The 22,645-nt window shown below is 48.5% G+C and overlaps 1 protein-coding gene across 4 annotated transcripts in view; it reads right to left on the bottom strand.

The window, feature by feature from the left end:
* LOC142560968 (receptor-type tyrosine-protein phosphatase kappa-like) overlaps window positions 1-22,645 on the bottom strand; it is a 586,354-nt gene that overhangs the window by 320,291 nt on the left and 243,418 nt on the right. For all 4 annotated transcript variants that reach the window (XM_075673412.1, XM_075673413.1, XM_075673411.1 and 1 more), the window contains 2 exons: window positions 11,646-11,733; window positions 2,056-2,132 (listed from right to left, as the gene is read on the bottom strand). In XM_075673412.1, coding sequence (XP_075529527.1) covers window positions 2,056-2,132; window positions 11,646-11,733 — 165 coding nt within the window. The remainder of the gene's footprint in view (window positions 1-2,055; window positions 2,133-11,645; window positions 11,734-22,645) is intronic.

The raw sequence follows: 22,645 nt of genomic DNA, 5'->3' as shown, positions 1-22,645 counted from the left end.
TTACACGCAACCTACAGACATGGTAGTATCCGATTAAAATTGAACATAATTAAGACAAAACAAAACTATGTTACGCGAAAACTCAAAACCCTTTTCCCGCGTTTCTACCATTAATAGACCGGCCACGGCGTCCGCCATTTGCGCCGGCCGGCGCACGAATATCTCGGACTTCACGGACCGGCGCGCCCGGTTCCTCATAATACCTGCGGACGACACTTACACCCCCCCCCCCCCCCACCGCATCGCGGCCCACGCAAGGGGCGCGCGTTTCTGCCAGAAAGCCCGCCTTCATGCATAGCGTTCGCCGCGAGCATTTCCCGGTAAACACTACAGTTACATAGGCTGCGGTTGCCGGGAAGCCCGAGAAGCAGCCAGAAATCTTTGAATGCTATCGCTTTCCATTCAAGCTTAAGCGTCCTCCAAAATTTTCCCACTGCCATGCTGCCAGGAGGCAAGCTACACTGCCGACATTTTCTCCGCCTGCCTGGACTACCGTGCGGCATTTCATCCACGCCTTGTTCCAAGCTGGAGCCGACGGAACACGTCATGCTTATGCCACGAGCCACACTGCACTTTCTTCCCTCTCTTTGCTGAGCCGAGCACTTCCGCTATTGCGCCATCTACACACGATGGGTTACTAAGATCACGTGCCATAATCGGCGACGTTGTAGGCAGTGCGTTATAGATGGAGGCAGTTATGCGAATGACCTCGACACTCTGGACTTCGGTGCGGTTCCCTCAATAGGAAGAGCGCGTTGGTTTTTGTCTAAAATTTCCCTTTATTTTTCGTCGTGGCTGAATAAACGTACACTGGCCAACTGTAAAAATTCAAAACACGGATTGACGTTTCGGCGCCCAATACGGGTGCCTTGTTCACAATGAGCGAATGCATGGTGGTCTTTATTATATATGCGTCGGAAGACGTAATGCGCTTGCGTACAACTCACGGAGGGGTCCCCGTGTCCGGTTTATCCGGTTAGTAGTAGATTTTATGCAGAATGATTCAAGGAGCAATCGGGATGATAATTTTTTCTCTCTTTCGATGATAGAAGCCGAATTCCAGTTAATACTGTGTCCAGTCTTTTCGTGGTGCTCTGCCAGGGCGCTGGAAACCGTGTGTCCTTTGGCTACATCATTGCGATGCTGCTGTAGCCTTCTTTTAATGTTCCCCGTCTCACCTACGTAGCACGCATGGCAGCCCTGGCAAGGAATTTTGTAGACGACGCCCGGAAATTTTTCTTTTACGAGGCGGTCTTTCACTCGGACGAGTTGTTGTTTTAGCTTGCTTGAAGGGACGTGGCAGATTTGTACATCATAATCTTTGAAAAATCTTGATATTGACTCGCTCACGCCTCGTGCATAGGGGAGAGACGCCCGTTTTCTTGTTCTCATCGGCCTTACAGGGGGTTCAGCTGCACGCTTTTCTTCAGTCTTTATAATCTGGCCGGGGTAGCCATTGCTGACCAAATCCTGCGTCACTCTCTTCAACTCAACTCTGCGTGCGTCAGTAGTCGAGCATAATCGGAATGCACGGGTGAACAATGTGGATGCAACAGATCGTTTTTGTCCAAGGGGGTGGGCCGAATCAAAGTGGAGATATTTCCCTGTGTGTCTAGGCTTTCGGTAAACACTTGTGGATCATTCGCTCATTGTGAACAAGGCACCCGCATTGGGCGCCGAAACGTCAATCCGTGTTTTGAAATTTTTCAGTTGACGAGTGTACGTTTATTCAGCCATGTTCTTTCCTCGCGAGACGAGTTTTCGTCAAACCCTAGACTTTATTTTTCGTCGTGCGACCACGTGATACTTTGTAGGCTCGGTTGCCATCGCGTGATTTACGGGCCGTGCCTGCGTTTGCAATGCTGAAAACTGGGGGCCGTTTAAGGGGGAAAAGGTGTTCGAGAAGTTCTTTTTAATAAAAGGCTTCACTTCTAACTTCCACAGAAGTTTTTATTTTCAAAGAAAAATTTACAAAAGTCGGTGTAAAGCTGTGAAGTTCACAGAAGTAACGGACGCCCACTAACGAGTTACGAAGCCAGAAGTGCCAATGCTTACGTTTATGTAGTTTGCGTTTATGTAGTCCGAAGAGGGATCGTTCTTGAGTGGATGCAGGATCACACGCGTGTCATCGTCTGCGGGAGGAAAGAAAGGTGCACGTGAGTAGAAAAGGAACGTTCCAGAACCAACAGACGCAAACACCGACGAAACACGCTTTCAACTTTCACAAGCGCGCACTATGCACTTGACTAGTAATTGCCGCACAGATTTCACAAGTTTTTGCTATACGTTTGTACGATCGTATTGTAAAATAACACCACTTGCGCCTTGTGTACCCTCTCTGGGAGCTTTACCGTTTATTGTGTAACGTAACACGGCCAGCTTTTGCATTCCTTACGCAATGGCAACATTCTTTTACACGCTTGTCAACGAATTTTCTCGCTAGAAGCAATGTTCTCCTAGAATAAAGTTTGCATTTGGGCTTGTCGGCTTATACTATGAATGTGTAGCGTTATGCGTAAAACATAGACAAAAGAGACAACGCGGTGCCACACACAACACAACGCCTGTTGTCCGTGTTTTATGTGCAACGCTACACGTTCTTAGCGTTCTGCTCACATCACCCAGCAGCAGGCAGCCAGCGCCCCGCGACAGCTCGAAGCACGACGTGAGCTGACTGCTGGGTGACGTAAGCAGAACGCTGCTTCGAGGTGCCCGGTTTTGGGCTTCCTGCCGCCTCTTACTTTAGGGTTCGCGAGCTCTAATAGCCAAAATTCGTCGTGCCACAGTTCTGAAGGTGTTGATATGTCTTGTGCAGAGAGCTTCCTTCAATTTCCCGATTCCCATGAGCCTGCTGAAATGAAGTACACAAGTTCATTAAGGCAGTGTTGTTAAACAGCGACTAATTACTACGTATCAACCGTCACCCTGTGGCCCGCACCGGTGATGGCACCTATCGGAAGGAACTGTCCTTTTATTTAAGATCGGCTATATCTAAATATTACTGAAAGTATTCGAAGAAACACCTTGTATATATTGGTACGTGCACTTGTTTATCTTTTTCGCGCGATCGCTTTCACCGCCAAACAAATGTTATCGCTCAGCGCGGGACGCGCCCGAATGTAGTGGTAGCTTCGCTTTGAGTGTAGCCTGCTGTCCTGGGCGGTTTCGCACAATAAAGTTAATTTATCCATTCACAGTTTTGGTACTGTGTCGTTCACAGTCACTACCACGTAAGCTCTGGTGGAGGTGCTGGGTACGTTCATGCACCAAACGCCCCCGAAAAGCCGTGATCCAATCCACAACCCAGAAGACAGCACCAAGGTCTCCCTGGACCATCGAGCAAGCCGCAGACTACAAAACTTGCCCCCGGAGCACGGTCTCATACCCGAGCCGACCACGAAGATCGTCGCCAAGTCAACAACAATGGCAGCTTCAGCGTCCTCCATCGTGCTTAAACAACCCAAGGGACCACCTACGTTCCGTGGAGCTTCGTCGCACGATCCAGAAGCCTGGCTCGAGACTTTCGAAAGGAGCTTAGCCTTGAACAACTGTACCTTTGAGGATAAGGTGCGCCACGTATACTTCTCCTTGGAAGATGCCGTGAGGACATGGTTCGAGAAGTGGGAGTGCACCATTAATGTGGGGCTTGTTCTGCATAAACTTCTTCAGGACCTCCACATGAGCTGTCCGGAAAGAAATGGCCAAAGTTCTATTGGAAGTCGGAGCGCAGTTACCAAATCAGAACGTGGCCATCTGTACAGAAGAAATGACCCATCTATTACGCCACGCCCACACAGAAATGTGCGAGGAAAAGAAAGTGCGCCTACTCATGCACGGTGTGATGCAAGAGCTTATCGCTGGAGTGATACGAAACCCACCCGAAGACCGCGAAACAGTTTCCTCGCAAAGCCACCAGCATCGACAAAAAACTGGAAATGCGGAACCACCAAGTCAAATGAATGCATTGTTGCGCCAAACAGGAAAATAAAACTTGGGAGGGACAGTAAAAAACGACACATCGAGCGCTGAACTTTAAAAGATTTTATTCTTACAGCAGGGCAGGGATAATCAAAGAATGCGCATGCGTACATCAGTGTGGCCTAGAGCAATGACAGTGACATTTTAACAGCTGCATCTCCTTTTGAAACAGAGAAACAGACGCACCACTAATACAACTCGTGCCTCTCTCCTTTATGTGATATGCCTTCAAAAGTTCTCTTGCTAACGTATCACCTCTCCTGCCAAGTATCTTTATCTCAGGCAGGAGTGGCTGGCATCTGCTTTCCAGGCAAACCATGCAATACGCAGGTAAATGCGCATTACCTTTTTTTGTGGAAAGCTTGTGGAAAGCCATACGTCCACAAGCTATCCCACAACTTGAAGAAAGTTGCTACTAGCTTTGGCGTGCCAGTTGTTTTCTCGGCGCCACGCAAGTTGGCTGGACTGTGTCGGCGCATAAGCTACGTTGACAAAAATTCAGGATGCCAGAAAAAGCACACTAGACAGTACGTGAAATGTACAACGAGTGCTGTACACGAGATACCGCTGAAATGTGGGAAGTCCTACGTTGGTCCAACGGACATATGTGTTAATATACTCAGTGGAGCCCTCGACGACCATCCAGTTCACCGTAACCTAGCCGCCACCTGTCGCCACAGTCCGGGCCAAACACTAGCCCAGCCAGGAGCCGGTCCGCTAGCCCATATCCGGAAAACTTAATACAGTAACCTATTGAGGTGCGGTTCCTGTTCCTCGCACTCACGAAGATCCTACGCCGCCGACGAAGACGCCAAAGAAACTATGTCGGCGACACAACAACGACACGCCGCCCTTCCTACGAAGCCTGGAAGTAAAGTATGCACCGACCAAGGACATGACGACGTGACGTACGAGCCACAGGTCTACGCGATGCAACCGTGATTCGACGCCAAGACTTCACTACAACGCAAGAGGAAGAACTACCGGCCTCGACGTGTTTCACGACGGCCACGCAGTCACCGCCTTAGTAGACACAGGAGCCCACTACTCCATCATCAGCAGATTGTTCACCGCCAAGTGGAAGAAAGTCAAGACAGCATGGGACGCCCCACAACCTGACAGCTGGAGAACACTTCATAACGTCGACGGGAATCTGCACGGCAAGAATTCCAGTTTCAGACAGGACCTACTTTGCTACCTTCTTTACCCTCTAACAGTGTTCACGAGACGTCATTGATGGCATGGACTTCTTTAACCACCACCGCGCGATTATCGATCTGAGATTGAATTCCATAACGCTGTCCACAAACCAAGCGATACCGACTGAGGCTCTCGTGTCAGCGCGCCTTGAATGTACCTGTGGACCAAGTCAGCATCCCACCTCGGTGCAGCATTGTCATTTCCGTCGGCAGCGAAACACACGCAGACCAAGAAGGCTTCATCGAGGGTGACCAGCATTTGCTACTCGACCATGAAATTTGCGTCGCGAAAGGGATCGCTCGACTGCATGGAAGGAAAGCGAAAGTGATGCTGGCAAACTTCAGCCAGGAGTTCAAGCATATCAACAAGGGCACGACGATCGCATACACCGAAAAAATTGTGGAAACAAGCAATGCGTTTGTCCTCTCGGATTCTGCCGCATCTACCCCAAAAACCATAGTTCCCGAACCCGACTTCTTGATAAATCAAGTCTCCGTACGAGTATGAAACAGCAGCTCAAAAGTCTCCGACGATACAAAGAGTGATTTCCGACGTAATCGGGGATTCGGCAAACACCAGTTGCATTGCATCGCATAATAACCGCAGCGGGCGCGGTTATTACGTGCACTTACGTGCACGTGGCGAGTACATCCAACTAGCGTGGCCTGTTTGCAAGGATAGCTGCAAATCTAAAAACTGGAGTTTACCGTCCCTAGCGTGCACGTGGAGAGTTTTTAGATGTGCAGCTATCCTTGCAAACAGGCCACGCCTGTTGGATGTACTCGCCACGTGCACGTAAGGAACATTTACCTTACGCGTCCGCGCACTCAAAGACTCTGAAACGCGCCATTGCTCTGATGTGTTTAGAATCTTCCTTAATGAAATCTTGTGATCACTCTTCGAACATGAGTTTCATTGCACAGTTAAATAGGCTGAAGGCTGCTGGTTACCCAAGTGTGGTGGCGACGTCAGTCTTGGAGGTATTGCTTCAGAAACTGAAAGGGAAGTGGCACAAAAGTAACTGCATCACACAAAAGAAGAGGCCTGAAGTTGTGCCGTATTGCCACAGAGTGGCTCACAATCTAAAGAATGTCGCCACTAGATACAAATTCCGGTAGTGTTTTCCGCTCCTCAGAAACTGTCAATGTTGCGCAGCCGTATTTCTAAAACAAGTAAAAAACCTGATTGTGAAAAGAACCACGTGAAGTTCGTAGATTGCAGCGTCGGCGTGGTTTATAAGATTCCCTTGTCATGTGGCAAAGTGTATGTAGGGCAGTCAGGGCGCTGTGTTAACGAGCGCTTAGAGAACACGAGCGATCCATACCAACAGGCACAGGTTCCCATTTGGCTCAGCATTGTAAAACATGCAAGTGCAAACCCATGTTTCGTGATACCACGATTTTGAATAAGAGCCGTGACACCACCGCGCGAGAGTTATCGGAAGCATTTTTCATTCAGTCATTGGGGTCCCAGTGCATTAGTGTGCCTTCGTTAACCTTGTACAGCGCTGAATTTGGTTTTTTGGATTCTGTCGCATGAGTGCGCTCTTGGGATCGGATGTTGGTGGCTCCACCGCATGGTCCTCACTGCGCATGTTCCTCTGGTTTGAGCGGTCTATAAAGGAATGACGCAATAGAATGATGTCAGTTGAGAGTAGCGCCTTGTCCTGTCGTCTTTCTTGTGCCTGTCATTTTGCTCTAAACAAAGTATTCATGGATTTGCACCAACTAGCCCGCCAACGCACTGTGCTGAACAGAAATCCACACTGACGTCAGTAGCCTAGGCCTCGGTGCCGTCCTAGTCCAGAGGAAAGACGGACTTGAGCGAGTGATAGCTTACGCTAGCCGGTCGCTGTCAAAAGCGGAAGGCAATCCTTCTACGACCGAAAAGGGATCCCTCGCCATCATTTGGGCTACAGCAAATTTCCGCCCTTACCTATATGGCAGGCCGTTCAAACTCGAGACCGACCATCACGTGCTGAGTCGGCTAGTAAATTTAAAGGACCCTTCAGGACGCCTGGCGCGATGGAGCCTGAGCCTGCAATAATATGACATCACTCTAACCTACAAGTCCGGGCGAGAGCAGTCTGATGACGACTGCCTATCACGCGCTCTCGTGGACCCGCCGCCCCAAGATGAACAAGACGAGGTCGCGTTTTAGGTGCAAGTGCAGACGACTTTGCCTAGCAGCAACGAGTGGACCCAGAGCTCAGAAGCCTTACTGAGTACTTTGCATGGCAAGACCGACGTTGTCCCGAGGGTAATTAGGCGCGGATTGTCTTCGTTTTTCTTACGAAACACCGTTCTCATAAAAAAATCACTTATTACCTTCTCGTTGCGCCCGCAGCCCTCCGGTCAGATGTGCTGCACGCCCTGCAAGAGGATAAGACAGCCGAGCAGCTCGGTTTTCGCGTACGCTCGCAAGAATACAAGTACTATGGACCGCGCCTGACCGCCGACGCACCCCTCTACCTCAAGACATGCCGTGATGCCAGCGACTTGAGACACCGCCGACAAGGCCAGCGGGTTTGGTACAGCCGATCGAGCCTCCTTGCCGGCCATTTTAGCAGATCGATATGGATTTGTTGAGACCCTTTCTAACGTCAACGTCAGGAAACAAGTAAATAGTAGTGGCCGCCGGCTACCTTAGCCGCTACGCCGAAACGAAAGCTTTGCCCAAAGGTAGTGCACCGGAAGTAGCCAAAATTTAAAGCGAAGCTTTCTTTGCCTCCTCCTTCGACTTTCCCACTGCTGCTGCTGCTGTGGGCTGCTGCTGTGGCGCACACCGCGTCGGGGCGTAGTTCCGAGCGTGTATATATATCACAGGCGCGAGTCAGAGAGGAAAGGCGATAGGAGATACTTGTTTCCATCCCACTGCGTCGAATGTGCACAATGCCCTCTGGAGCTCCCTGGCTGTTGCCACCTTAGCCGCTTGACAGCTGCAATCATCCGTGACTCCTCTCAGAAGCATTGCAGAAACTGCAGCGCTTCCACTTCTACTAACGTGCGAGGCCAGAGGGGTCCCAGATAGAACTGCAGATAGGAGACGAAGAGAAGAAGGAGAGGGAGGAGAAGAGGCAGTTCCCATACAAGAGAGGGGGGAGGTGAGATAAAAGGCAAGGAAACATTACTACTATACGACAGCGGATGCGGGGAAACAAGATAAGCTTAAGTTCAAGGTACGGTACAGGACGTTCTTAATATTTTTGAAAAATTAACGCCATCCAAATATGTCAAACGGTCAACTTACGCAGGCCGTGCAGAAGCAGAGCCGCATTAATTAAAGCGCACAGAAGGGTCCAGGAGACACTACGGAAGCGGTCGACCGTCAAACCAACACTTCTGTGCCCGCCGAGTTGGCTTTGCGGCTATGTCATTGCTAGAGATCGTGGATTTGATACCAATCGTGGCAGCCGCATTTCGACGGGGGCGAAATACAAAACGCAAATGCACTTAGATTTGAGAGACGTTAAAGAACATCACGGTGTCACAATTAATCCGGTTGGTTACTGCGGTTTTGTCATGTACAGCCGCATAGTCCAATTCAAGTGTAATACTTCTGCCACAATGCGACGTGCCATATGTGAGGCACTGACAACGCTGAACCCTCTCAGAGGTTATAAAATATGGCGCACAACAACGCCTCAAGCAAACACCTCTCCCTGTGTGTTCCGTGTACTACGCAGACAAACAGCAGTGGTGCACGCAAGGTAACGTTTAACATCAACTCACCACTCTCGTCTTAGCCTAAACGTCGAAGAAATTAAGCTTTAGTTGTCAACATCACCTCTAATTATCGTCAATCAAAGCATCCAGGATAGAAAGCGTTGCTTACGTCGATTCCCACAGTGCGAGGGATCTGCATATTTTTTTCGTCAACAACATCCTGCTGCGACATGGTGCGCCAGAAGTCCTCATTACCCACAGAGGGACTGCTTTCGCAGGTGAGCTTACGCAAGCCATGCTGAAGTATAACCAGACAAGTCATCGGAGGACAACTGCCCGCAGAAGAATTGCCTAACGGAATGACTGAACAAGACGCTTGTCGATATGTTAGCAATCAACGTCGACGTCGAATACAAGACGTGGGATGCCGTCCTTCAGTACATAACCTTTGCTTACAACACGGCGGTCCGCAAGAAAAAATACAAATCACGCCCTTCAAGCTGTTTTACGGAAGGAACTCGACGACGACTCTCGACGCCATGCTGCCGCAGGTCACCGACGAAGAATATATCGACGTCGCCACCTAGCTCCAGCGCTCCGAAGAAGCCCGACAGTTCGCCAGCCTGCGCATCAAGAGTCAGCAGAAGACCGATAGCCGGCACTACAGTCTTCGATTGCGATACGCGGAATATGAGCCTGGCGACCCTGTTTGGATTTGGACGCCGATACGCCGACGAGGTCTTAGAAGCTTTTACACCGCGATTTCGTACCCGACAAGGTCATCCGACGCATAGGCGCACTCGACTATAACGATGCGCCAGACGGCATTTCGGCATCACAACGGCGCCGCTCACGACTTGAAATAGTGCATATTGTGGGACTTAAACCGTTCTACCAGCGCTAACGAATTTTGGGACTTCATATAGCTGAACATTCGACTTTCTTTTTTGGAGTGTGTTACTTTGGACTTTGTTTCCTTGCTGTTTTGTTACTTTTGTTCAATGAGTGTAATTTTGTTTTTAGCATTTCTGTTATGTTTGTAGCATCGATATGATGCTATTTCAGAGGGCGGTATTGGCTCGTGCACTTGTTTTTCTCGGCTGACGGCTTTTCACCGTCTAACAAATGCTATCGCACAGCGCTGGACGCGCCTGCATGTATCGGAAGTTTCTGGAATGTTATCAGTTGTTTTATCTGCTGTCTGTTGTCCCCGAAACTCGTGTAATCTCCTTGCCGTGCGGCGCGAAATGTGCAAAACTTTCTGGAAAACACGTGGGCACCAGCGACTACTCGATGGCGCACGTATAAAAGCCGACGCACTTGACCTGCACATCAGATTTTCAACGATCGCCGACTGTGTTCGCCGCTTTCGTTGAGCTTTGAGTGTAGCCTGTTTTTCTCGGCACAGGTTCGCCCAATAAAATTAGTATCGCCATTCACAATATTGTTACTGTGCCCCTCACCGTCACAACCACGTGGCAATATCAGGATAATGACACTGGCGGCCCAAAACAGCAATACAAACGCCATTTTGCAATATGACAATCCTGTACCCTTCTCTCTCGCGTTCACAACAATTCATGCAGCGCGAACTTCTTACGGCAGAGAAAATCAGCCTTGTAACATGCGGCATGGCAACAGCTTTGAAAGCGGAACAGTCGATTTGAATTCCGGTCGTAGAGTAGTATTTGCAGCGCTTGTAAGGGGCAGTTTTCTTTCACAGATGACATCAGGAACCGGCGGAAAGCAAGAAACAAGAATAGCAGTACTATTCAGCCTGTTTGCTTGCGGTTTGCATGCGGCCAGTATTCGCTCGCCATCGCAATGGCGTCAGCTGCGCCTACAGTAGGCGGCCGAGATTATTGCTCTTACAGGTTCAAGAGAGTAATAGCTTCTGGTCTATGATCCCACCGCAGAAAAAGACTCGAAGTGAGAACGAGGTAGCATAGCGCCTGCAAATTATTGCACGTTACAGCCCGTCGGTAATTGTAGATCGCCTCTCGAGTGGCCAATTTGACCTTGGCATATCCTGGATCCTACTCTATTAGATCTTACGCATAAAAAAAAAACCCACGGAAAAAGCTACAGTTGGGAAGGCATTTACTTTTACTTTTAATCCATTCACACACTGAAGTACCAAGATGCACAGACAAATCGGAACCCACACGCACATCACGCCTTGTCTGCAAATTCTTTTTTGAAGCAGATCGGGGCTTTTGGAGCCACTGAATGAACGCGGAAACCAGATTACAGTGCCAGTATGGCAATGAATTGTCAAACTCGTAGACAGAACTATACGGTAAGATTTAAAAGTAAATAGAATATACAGGGCATTTTACAACTATCGATTAGAACTTGGAATTTCTAACAATGATCTTCTTTTTATTATTGTTCGAAAAGCGACTCAAATCTTTGGCTTATGGTGCCTAATATCAGGGTGGAATTAATAACGTGTAGATTATTTCGCAAGCACAGTGAACAGTTAGGATGTCATGCTGTCAGTGAACAAAGTATAAGTCTTTTTCTTTAGGGCAGCACATTTCGCCAAACTTATTAGTTTGATTCTCTTAGAAAGCATTGAAACAGTTTCTTTCCTTAAGTGATGAAGCCTCGGAGCAGAACACCTTGCAAAAATATTGCAAGCTACAGTCTCTTCGCGACGGTCTGAACATGCTTCTGTTCCTCGTAGCACTGTCTAAAGAGTCACTCTTAGTTCGCCGAAAATAAGGTCAACGCTAAAGTAATGCAACTGTAGCTGCTGACACGCGGTTTGGTGAGCGGTGCATACCAAGCAGTACTCACACGGCAGAAGGTCAGCGTATCGGTTCTTGTGCTTATTCTCCGGCTTCTGGGCAACCGTCCATGGCTTCTGCTGGCCAGTCTTGAGGGTCTGGACAGCGGGATAGTAGAAAAAGTATGCACTCACTAAGTATGTGCCATCCAACCCGAAGTAGCACACTGCTGAATTACAAGGACGACTGGCTAAAAGCATTACCACTGACGTGCACAGTGCCCTTCTTCGAACAATGAAACAGAAGAACATAATGGGAGCAGTATTTTCCGCGCACCACAGACTCAGTCGCATTTGTTCCATTGTACACAAAAGTGCACATGGCAGTTCAGTGAGCGGTGTTTTGTCTGCTAAATTTCAGGAGTGGTCTGCAACTCTCCCCTTTCTTGTGGACATGTGTATTAGAGGAAAGAGGGCGGAAGACAATATGGCGACACTGTCTCCTTTATTCGTCGTCTTTAAGAAAAATTACATTTTATCTCCTCCCCTGGAGAGACGAATGATATCTCCCTAACATGCGTAATGACAGCCTATCGGTGGAAGTGAGACACGGTGCAGTTAATCTCGCAGTAGATTGAAATGTTTTCAGAGAATAGGATAAGGACCTGGTTAAAACGCTTGACGGGATAGTTGGCTTGAATGTATGATAGAATGTCTAAGCGCGACTGAACGAGGACGTACGTTCTTTCTATGTTCTCGTTCAGTCACGGTTACACATTCTATCGTGGACGATAAGGACATTCCATAACGGGGCTTAGCTTATGTCAGTTAGGATGTCATAGTGTCTCGTACAGTACTTGGTCGACAGCTGGATCTCTGCTTCCAGAAATGTCTTCTCGTAGCTTACTTTGTCTTTTTTTGATGGCAAGCAATCGAATTGCCAACAGCGTGTACACTCGCTTGTTGGAGGCTTCCTGGTGGGTAGGAAATGAGGTGTAGTTATACGGGATGCTGTTTATAAGAAGCACCGGATGCCACCACATCCAACAGAAGTCACGTGCGCGGCCTTCGAAGTTCTTAGCTGATTTTGCAGCGGATACGGGTCACAATTGTTAAATTGATGTGCTCACGATTGTTTGATTGATGTTGTGATGACGCAAGGAGCTAGTAGTCTTATTGGAAAAGGCGGAAGATAGAAATTCAAGAGGATGAGCAAAACGAGAACAAGGTAAAAGCGGGAGCCAGCGTATCGACAAGTGGGCTTGTCTTTTTCAAGGTAACATTTGCTTTTCTCCAGGCACTATATATAGGTGGGGTTGTTCTATGGGGAGAGGGTTAAGGCGGGTAAGTGCGTCAAAGACCGAACGTGTGTTAGCGGCGCGGGTGTCGAATTGAGAGAAAAGGTGTGCTGTGCAGAAGGCCAGTGAGACGGCCGTGTGCACAGCACTCCCCTATTACCTGCTTCGTTGGAGGCCGTGGGCTATTATGTCTCTGAACAAGATAATAAAAGGAGCTGCAGAAAACGATGCTCGCGAAAATTTTTTATAGAAATTACTCAAATGGAATACAGATATAAATAAAAGAAAAAACAAAGGCAGGGAGAAAACCGCTAAGCAACAAAACTAAGTTTTCTTGCCTATAGCGTGAAATTTAGCGTAGCGGATGGATTCTAAAGCTCCCTTTGAAACGCTAATGCCTATTGGTTCGCAATGTCTTGAAATTATGAATAAGGTATCATTCTCTCTACTGTCTTTCCCGTTCAGAGCATAAATTACACTGTGAGTTGTAGAGTTTGAGTTCATCAATGTTATGAGCTGGTTGGTTGAAATGCTCGGCGACACCTTTGGGAAGCTATTAAGCTCACTCAGCGTGATGTATACGTTTAATCTGACGTTTACTGATTGTCCCGCTTGACCGATATAATATTTCTTAGAGAGTAAACATTCAAGCATATAAATCACATCCGAACTTGTACAACTAAAGCTAGTTTTCACTTCGTGTGTATAACTGTTTGTTGTGCTTTTAAATTTAATGTCACTTTGAAGGTGCTTGCAGATTTTGCAGTTGGGGCGACAACATACTTTTATTACGGGGGAATGATGTTGGCTGACTTTTGCGTGCGCATTACCCGACTTTAGCAGCCATTGCAATCGCTTTCATCACAGTATTAAATTTACTGCTCACCACTCTCCTCGTCAAATTAACTTCCTCGACACGACGGTCTACATAGAAAACAGAAAACTGAGAACGACCCTCTACAGGAAGCCTACGGATAGCCAGCAATGTTTAGACCACAACATTCATCATCGGCGACACTCAAAGCAAGGAATTTTTGGCGGACAAGCGAAACGAATATGAAGAATCTGCAGCGAAGACAACGATTATATCCACCACCTAGATAACCTTTAAAAAAACGCTACCAGAACGCAGCTATCCACAAGTTAGTATCGACAGACATTATGATGTCGCGTCAAGATTGGAGAGACAGACGCAACAAACTAAGCAACAGCCTACACGAGAATGTGACAGACCACCAGCCTTTATAACAAAATATTCTAACGCCCTCACCCACTTGAGCTATCTCATCCATATTAATAATTATATTGTCGGCTTTGTCTCTTACCGCGTACATCTGATTCTTGCCTATTCCTAGTTTCTTCTTCACGGCTTTTAGGCTTCCACTGTTCCTGAGAGCATGTTCAATTCTGTCCATAAGGAAGTATAATATGGATATAATATGGGCGTAACCGAGCTGATGATGAGAACAACACCTGTTGATCGGGCCAGAGTCGCGCTACGCGGGCACATACGGCAGCAGTGTCGGCTGCATGACAGGAGGGGGGGGGGAAGAGGGCGGGAAGGGGTTTCCGTGGGACAGTAGGCCCAGCCGCAGCGGCAGTCCCCCCGTGGCCCTAGTGCGCTCGTATGGGCGTAACCGAGCTGATGATGATGACGACCTTAGTAACTTGCGATTCGCTGATGATATGGCCTTGCTTAGTAACCGAGGGGACCAATTGCAATGCATGCTCACTGACCTGAAGAGACAAAGCAGAAGGGTGAATCTAAAAATTAATCTGCAGAAAACTAAAGTAATTTTTGACAGTCTCGAAAGAGTACAGCAGTTTACGATAGGTAGCGACGCACTGGAAGTGGTAAGGGAATACATCTACTTAGGGCAGGTAGTGACCGCGGATTCGGATCATGAGACTGAAATAATCAGAAGAATAAGAATGGGCTCGGGTGCGTTTGGCAGGTATTCCCAGATCATGAACAGCAGGATGCCATTATCCCTCAAGAGCAAAGTGTACAACAGCCGTGTCTTACCAGTACTCACGTACGGTGCAGAAACCTGGAGGGCTACGAAAAGGGTTCAACTCAAATTGAGGACGACGCAACGAGCTATGGAAAGAAGAATGATGTGTGTAACGTTAAGGGATAAGAAAAGAGCAGATTGGGTGAGGGAACAAACGCGAGTTAATGATATCTTAGCTGAAATCAAGAAAAAGAAATTTGCCTGGGCAGGACATGTAATGAGGAAGGAAGATAACCGATGGTCATTAAGGGTTACGGACTGGATTCCAAGGGAAGGGAAGCAGAGGGCGTCAGAAAGTTAGGTGGGCGGATGAGATTAAGAGCTGGCAGGGACAACATAGCCACAATTAGCACATGACCGGTGTAGTTGGAGAAATATGGGAGAGGCCTTTGCCCTGCAGTTGCGTAAGCAGGCTGATGATGATAATTGTAATGCCCTCCCAAACATACATAAACAGCCTACAAAAGTACCACCTAATATTATCGAGCAACTAGCGCCCGACCAGAGCGTTCCCGTTGCCGCAGCAGAAACCCACAAAGGCGCGGCGTCCATCATTCTCCCGTAATAAACGCATGTTGACGCCCAGGTGCAAAACCTGCAGGCACCTTCAAAGTGACATTAAATTTAAAAGCAGCCCAAATAGTTATACACACCATGTGAAAACTAGCTTTAGTTGTACAAGTCCGAATGTGATTTAAATCCTTCAATGTTCCTTCTGTACGAAACAATATATTGGCGAAACAGGATAATCAATAAAGGTCAGATGAAATGGACATCGCGTGGACACGGCTAAAAAGCCTGCCAACGCCGTCGCCAAGCATTTCAACTGAACAAGTCATAACTTTGATGAACTTAAACTCTACATCTAGCACTCCGATTTCCGTTCCTAAAGAGAAAGACAATACAGAGAATCATACCTTAGCCGTAAGTTGAAGACAGGGCAACCAAAATGCATAAACGTTTCAAACAGAGCTTTAGAATCTATTCGGTATGCAAAATTTCAAGCTATAGGCAAGAACACTTAGTTTGGTTGCTTATCGGTTTTTCCCTCCTTTTCCTGCCTTTTTTTTCTTTTAGTTATATATTTATTTCATTCCAATAAATTTTCGTTTTGCTTCACGAGCCCCCTTTTCTGCATCTCCTTCTATTATCTCTTTCAGAGACACGATATCTAACGACCTCCCGCGAAGCCGGACATAGCGGGAGCCGTGCGCACGGCCGTGCCGCCGGCTCTGTGCACGGCACTCCTTATCTCAATCCTACACCGTCGCTCATAACACACCTTCGGTTGTTGCCGCACCCATCCGCCTTAGCCCCTCTCTCCTTTAGAAGAACCCTACCTATACATACTATGCCAGGGAAAGCATATGTGGCTTTGAAAAAGACAAGTCCACTTGTCGAAACGTTGGCTCCGGCTTTTACCATGTTCTCGTTTTGCTAATCATCTGGTAATATTATTGTACTTCAAGAATTGTTTAGATTTGCTGTAGTTGAATCCAATGCCATGATTGGAAAGAAACTTCTTAGGTTTCCCAGCGAGGAAAGCGCTTTTGAGGCTGTGCCTTCAGAGAACCAAGTGATCGATGGAGGTTTGTACGAGCTGGAACTACTTGAGTGCTAGCTTGTTTCTTGTTCAAAAGCATAGAGAACGGCATGAATGTATGCCATATAGTCTCGGAAGCCTGAGCATTTGAACGCTTATATTTGAGACACGTGGTAGTCCTCGCTAATATGCCTTCGTTCAGGCTAGTTTGGCCGGTAATGTCCGGTGACGATATATATTATTGATGAAAAAAACATATACCGCTTCCGCAGTGTCCAAGAAAGCGAAATTGATCTTAGTTTTGCGAGACAGGTACTTCTCTTAGAAAAAAAGCATGGAAGCACCTAATGAATCCACAGAAGTAATTTTTGCCCATTTTGCCGAATTCACATTTTAGTTAGCTACAACAGGGAAGTTGTAGTGGCTACGGCTCTAAAAATATTTCCGTTGTTTTCTTAATATTCAACCGCGACATACCTAGCGGAATTTCATCAACAATTCGCCTATTCACAGACGACTAGGTACTTTACCATCACGTTAATAGCTACCAAGATCACGTACATCTGAAGAATGGCTTAAACCTAATTGAAAACTGGTGCTCAAAGTGGATCTTGAAGCTTAATGTTTCAAAATGGATATTAATGCGTGTGTCTCGGGAACGGTTAAATTAAATTTATAGAGGTGCCTGGCCTCTCTGTCCCGACGTGGGAGCGGTAAACTGCGAGCTAATCGCACGCATCCGTCCGTCCGCCCGTCCGTCCGTCCGTCCGTCCGTCCGTCCGTCCGTCCATCCATCCATCCATCCATCCATCCATCCATCCATCCATCCATCCATCCATCCGTCCGTCCGTCCGTCCGTCCGTCCGTCCGTCCATCCATCCATCCATCCATCCATCCATCCGTCCATCCATCCATCCATCCATCCATCCATCCATCCATCCATCCATCCATCCATCCATCCATCCATTCTCGTTACACTCAACCCCGGTATCCCAGGTGCAAGAACATCACCTTGACGCCCTAACAATACAAGCCTGGGCAGAAAATTTAGTAAATGCTGCAGTAGACGCGTCGAGATTTCATCAGAAAGAATTTATCTTTGTGACCACACTGTTATACAACTGGCTTACGAAACATGCGTGCGCGCACAAAGCTCTAATGTGCTTCATATATTTGTAATAACTCCCGTAACATTTACCTCACATCCACCAGAGTGAGCACGTGCGCTGAACAATTTACATGTTCTTGTTAAGATTACAAGCACAGTTTCAGAGAAATGAAATGTTCCCTTAGTCTCTCTTCTGTAGCATACCGATGACGAATCTGCCTATTTCACAGGATATACTATACTTTGCTACATTTACATGGAGCGCTGCTTCTACCATCCGTCCGCACTTGTCCTCTTTACGATTCAATCAGCGTTCCGCAATACCACGGTTCTACTACCAACTCGTTTTTGCCTGTAGAAGGATCGACATTTGGGCGAGTTGGTACTGGTTGAACATCTTGAAGGGGCAGCGCGAAAAAACGACGACAGAAGGAACTGTCCTGTGTGTTCCTGCCTTCTGTCGTCGTTTTTTCGCGCTGCCCCTTCAAGATGTTCGTTTTTGCCTATGGCCGAATGGAATAAACTACCCTAAGAAACGTAAGCACGTAAAACACAACTTCTGTGATCAATGCATTAGCTACACCACAGCTTTCCTGTTGCTTGCTCAATGATGGTTTGTTTTTCCATCTTATTTTTTTTGTACCAAGTGTTTCTGAAATGCGCTTTTCGCTCCACTGTGTGTAAGATGTGTAATATTTTTTTTGAAATTTGTCTTTAACGGTCTCTATTAAACCATGTGCTTCCTGTTGTTTGTCAGCTTCTTTTATTAATTAAATGACTTCCCACATGTTCTTGCCCACTTTTTATTTTGCATCACTGACCAATTTCATTGCTTTATATATATGTGCTCCCCCTCCCGGTTATGCAATACCCAAGCAGGGACCTTTAAGGTGTCAAGGTGTTTATTGACAGGGTAAACAAGCAGTGAGAGGTGGAACTCGGTGCGGTAGTCTAGCCCTGCGAGCAGTACGTCGCGGATGGTAGGCGCTAGTGGTCCTGTGGACGATGTGACACTCCTTTAGAAGCGACGTCACGACTTCAGATAGAAAAGTGCGGCCTCGATCACTAAGAAATTCGCGAGGGGCTCCGTGTCGAAGAACAAAATGCCGCAGTATTAATGATCCAACGTCTTGGGCAGTGCCGGATGGAAGTGCAGCGGTTTCTGCATAGCGTGTGAGATGATCCACTGCAACGATAATCTAGCGGCTGCCAGCCCCGGAACCAGGAAGTGGACCGTAAAGGTCGATTCCGACGCGATCAAAAGGACTGGACGGACAAGGAAGCGGCTCCAAAAAGGAATAGGTACCATATAGCGGCGAATAGCGGCAGTGGAAATAGGTACCGACTTTCGGCGCTGGCAGTCGAGGGAGCAGCACACCTACTTGAGAACGAACTTGTACATGACAGGCCAAAAATACCGGAGCTTAAGGCAGGCGTAGGTCTTTCACACACGACCGTGTGCACATTGGGGATCAGCGTGAAACGATGCGCATAAATCAGCCCGAAGATGACGCGGTATTACGAGGAGCCATTGCCGACCCTCGGGCTGATAGTTGCGACGGTAGAGGAGTTGGTGGCGAACAACAAAGTGATGCGCCTGCCGCCGTAGCATTCTAGATGCTATAACAGTGGCAGGATCAGCGAGAAACTCCAAAGCGAAAAAATCCACGGGCGTTTGTTCTGCTCAGAGCGCATGTCATCGATGGCAAGTGCTGACAGGACAGAGTGGGCAAAGACTGTGCGCGCCAGGTGAAATGGGCAAGCGGGATAGAGCGTCGGCATCGGTACGCTTGCGTCCAGAGCGGTGCACGACCTGGTGCTCTTGCCAACGGAGCGCCCAGCGTGCGAGGCAGCCAGAGGGGTCTTTCAATGAGGAGAGCCAGCACAGCCCATGGTGGTCCGTTACTACATCAAATTGGCGGCCGTATAAGTAAGGTCGAAACTTCATAAGGGCCCAGAGTATGGCTAAACACTCCTGTTCTGTAACAGAGTAGTTTAGCTCCGACTGTCAGCATGCGGCTAGAATAAACAACGACGTATTCTTCAAGGCCACCGTTGCGTTGGCAAGAACCGCCCCAAGGCGGACTCCACTAGCATCTGTGTGGACCTCAGTTGGGGCAGCCGGGTCAAAATGTCGCAAAATCGGAGAGGTGAGCACATGGCGAAGAGTTGTGAACGCGTCATCGCATGCTTTCGACCAGGGGGATAGGGCGTTGTCTCCAGCCAGCAGTTGATTCAAAGGGGCGATGATCATAGTGAAGTTCTTCACGAAGCGGCGAAAATAGGAGCAGAGGCCTACGAAACTGCGTGGTGTCTTCAGGCTGGTGGGTTTGGGCAACTCCGCAACTGCACGGAGTTTTCCAGGATCCGGAAGCACACCTTCTTCGGATACGACGTGGCCAAAATGGTAAGGTTACGGGCAGCAAAGAAGCATTATTTTTACATTAAGCTGCAGACCAGCCTAAGCAAGGCAGCTTAATACCTCTCTTAGTCGTTGGAGGTGAGTCGCGAAATTAGGTGAGAACACAACGACATCATCTAGGTAGCACAAACACGTGTGCCACTTGAGACCACGCAAGATCTTTTCCATCATACGCTCGAAAGTATCGGGCGCATTAGATACGCCGAATGGCATGACATTAAGTTCGTATAATCCGTCCGGTGTGACGAAGGCAGTTTTAGAGCGCTCAGCCTCTGCCATGGGGACTTGCCAATATCCAGACCGCAAATCCAAAGAGGAAAAGAACTCGGCACCTTTCAAACAGTCAAAAGCATCCTGTATGAGCGTAATTTTGTTAAGGCGTCTGTAATCTACGCAGAAGCGAATAGAACCATCTTTCTTTTTTTACGAGGACGGTTGGCGACACCCATGGGCTGTGGGACGGCTGAATTACGCCACGCCGAAGCATATCGCTCACTTGTTCGTCGATGACAGGGCGTTCCGAAGCTGAGACATGGTAAGGATGCTGCCGGAGTGGGGCGTGCGAGCCGGTGTCGATGCTGTGCGATACTGTGGTGGTGCGGCCGAGATAATGTTGACGGCAGTCGAAGGAGGCGGTAAATTCGCGTAGGAAGCTGATAAGTTGCGCGCGTTGTGTAGTTGTCAGATAACCGGAGATTGACTGATGAAAGCAGTTCAACGGCTAGCGATTGGCCCTGTCGAGGGAAGCGAGGACGTCGAATGTGCGTCGTCAGGAGCATCGAAGAGCATTAAAGAATCCACAGTTTTCACGTAACCGAGGCACTCTCCGCGATGCAAAGTAATCGGCAGAAAATACACATTGCAAACACACATGACACCACGTCCGGCATTGAGGGCGATGACGGCAAAGTGCAATGGAAAGGAACTGTGACGGACGACGAAGTCACATGGCGTGAAAAGCACAGTTGCGTAACGTGCTTATGCGCAAGATACGGGGACAACGGCGGCTGACTGCAGAGGGATATCAGTAACTTCGGCCACGAGCATTTTTGTAGACATCACGGGATCTTGGGCCATGGCTTCATCGGCAAAAAAAGACAACTCCACTTCGGCGCGGGCACAGTCAATGATGGCGTTGTTTGACGAAAGGAAATCCCAGCCTAGGATAACATCGTGGGAGCAGGACGGCAGCACAACGAATTCAATGATATGGAGCCACTCCTCGATGACAACACGTGCAGTGCAGGCTCCCAATGGTTGGACAGGCTGTGCGTTCGCAGTACTCACACTCCGGAAAGTGAAGTCGTTACTTCTCCTATTCGTCGGCAAAGTCCTGCGCGTAACACCGAAATTGCTGCGTCCGTATCGACCAGTGCGAATGTTCGAATCCCTTCGACGTATACCTCAATGACCTTGCAGGGGTCATATATCGAGGCCTTTGGTAAATCGAAGGGGACGCAGTTCTCGTCTCGAGAACTGGGGCGCTTAGTTTCCCAGTGATAGAGGGCTTGGCCAGCGTCTCATCGGTTAGATGGAGCGACGGCGTGGGGATGAGGAACGAGGAGCATTGTTGAGAACAGGGGTTTCATCGGGCGGCACAGGAGACTGTAGCTGTCGAGGGGCCTAAGTGCTCATGGGTTGGGTTGTCATAAATATGCAGCATGCAGCGTTCACAAGAGCGGAATACGTGTCCCGGAATAACAAAATGGTAACAAATAAGGCGGTTGTCCGCGGTACGCCAAGGATTTGGCTGACGTGGTAGCTGTGGTGTAGGCAGTGAGAAAGGAATAGGGGACGGTCGAGCAACAGCTTGGGGTTAACAGCTGGGCTTGGGGAGGTGGATGTGAACCAAACGGCGGCCTTGCAGCGACGTCAGCGTACGTCAGGAGCGCCGCGACTGTAGGCGGTTGAATAACAGCTGGCAGGCGCTCGGCGACTTGCTCCTTGATGACGCTCTGTAACCCCGGTGTCAATGGAGAGTATGTTTGCGCGTTCCTAAAGGGCACAAGGGAAAGCTGCCGAGCAACTTCTCGTGCGAACTCCTTTATCTGGTGCATTAGAGGATACTCGTCAACATCTAGCGTCAGACATGAGAGAGCGGCGAATTCTGATGACGGGTGTCGTGTGACTACTCGCTGCCTTCGAAGTTCGTCGTAACTCTGACACAGTGCAATGACGACAGACACTGTGGTCGGGTTTCGGGCGACCAACATTTCAAAGGCGTCGTCCTCAATTCCCTTGAGGCCATGCCTGGTCTTGTCGCCTTCTGGCATCATTTTGTCACCTGTTTGCTCGGCGCGGCCACGCAGGCGTTGTTCGGCCTGGAGTTTGCGGACAACAGGATGACCAAAGACTTCCGTGAAGTTGGTCTTGAACACCGACCATGTTGGTATGTCGGATTCGTGTTTACGATACCACAAATGTGCAACGTTGCTCAAGTAGAAAATTGCGTTGTTGAGCTTTGCCGTATCGTCCTAGTGGTTGTGCGCGCTGACTCTGTCGTACGAAGTGTGCCAGTCCTCGACGTCCTGAGCACCGGTACCCGCAAGAATAGCAGGATCCCACTAACACTGCATGCCAGGACAGATGACAGCTGGTGCCGTGACTGCAGCTTGTTGAGCTGGATCGGCAGAAATGGTTCGAGAAGGCTGGGCAGGATCGTTCGGCATGAGCGGAGATGGTTCA

The sequence above is a fragment of the Dermacentor variabilis genome, chromosome 10, assembly GCF_050947875.1.
Source record: "Dermacentor variabilis isolate Ectoservices chromosome 10, ASM5094787v1, whole genome shotgun sequence".
NCBI classification, from domain to species: Eukaryota; Metazoa; Arthropoda; class Arachnida; order Ixodida; family Ixodidae; genus Dermacentor; species Dermacentor variabilis.
The sequence above is the reverse complement of the archived record's forward strand: the minus strand, read 5'-3'. Positions and strand labels throughout refer to the sequence as shown.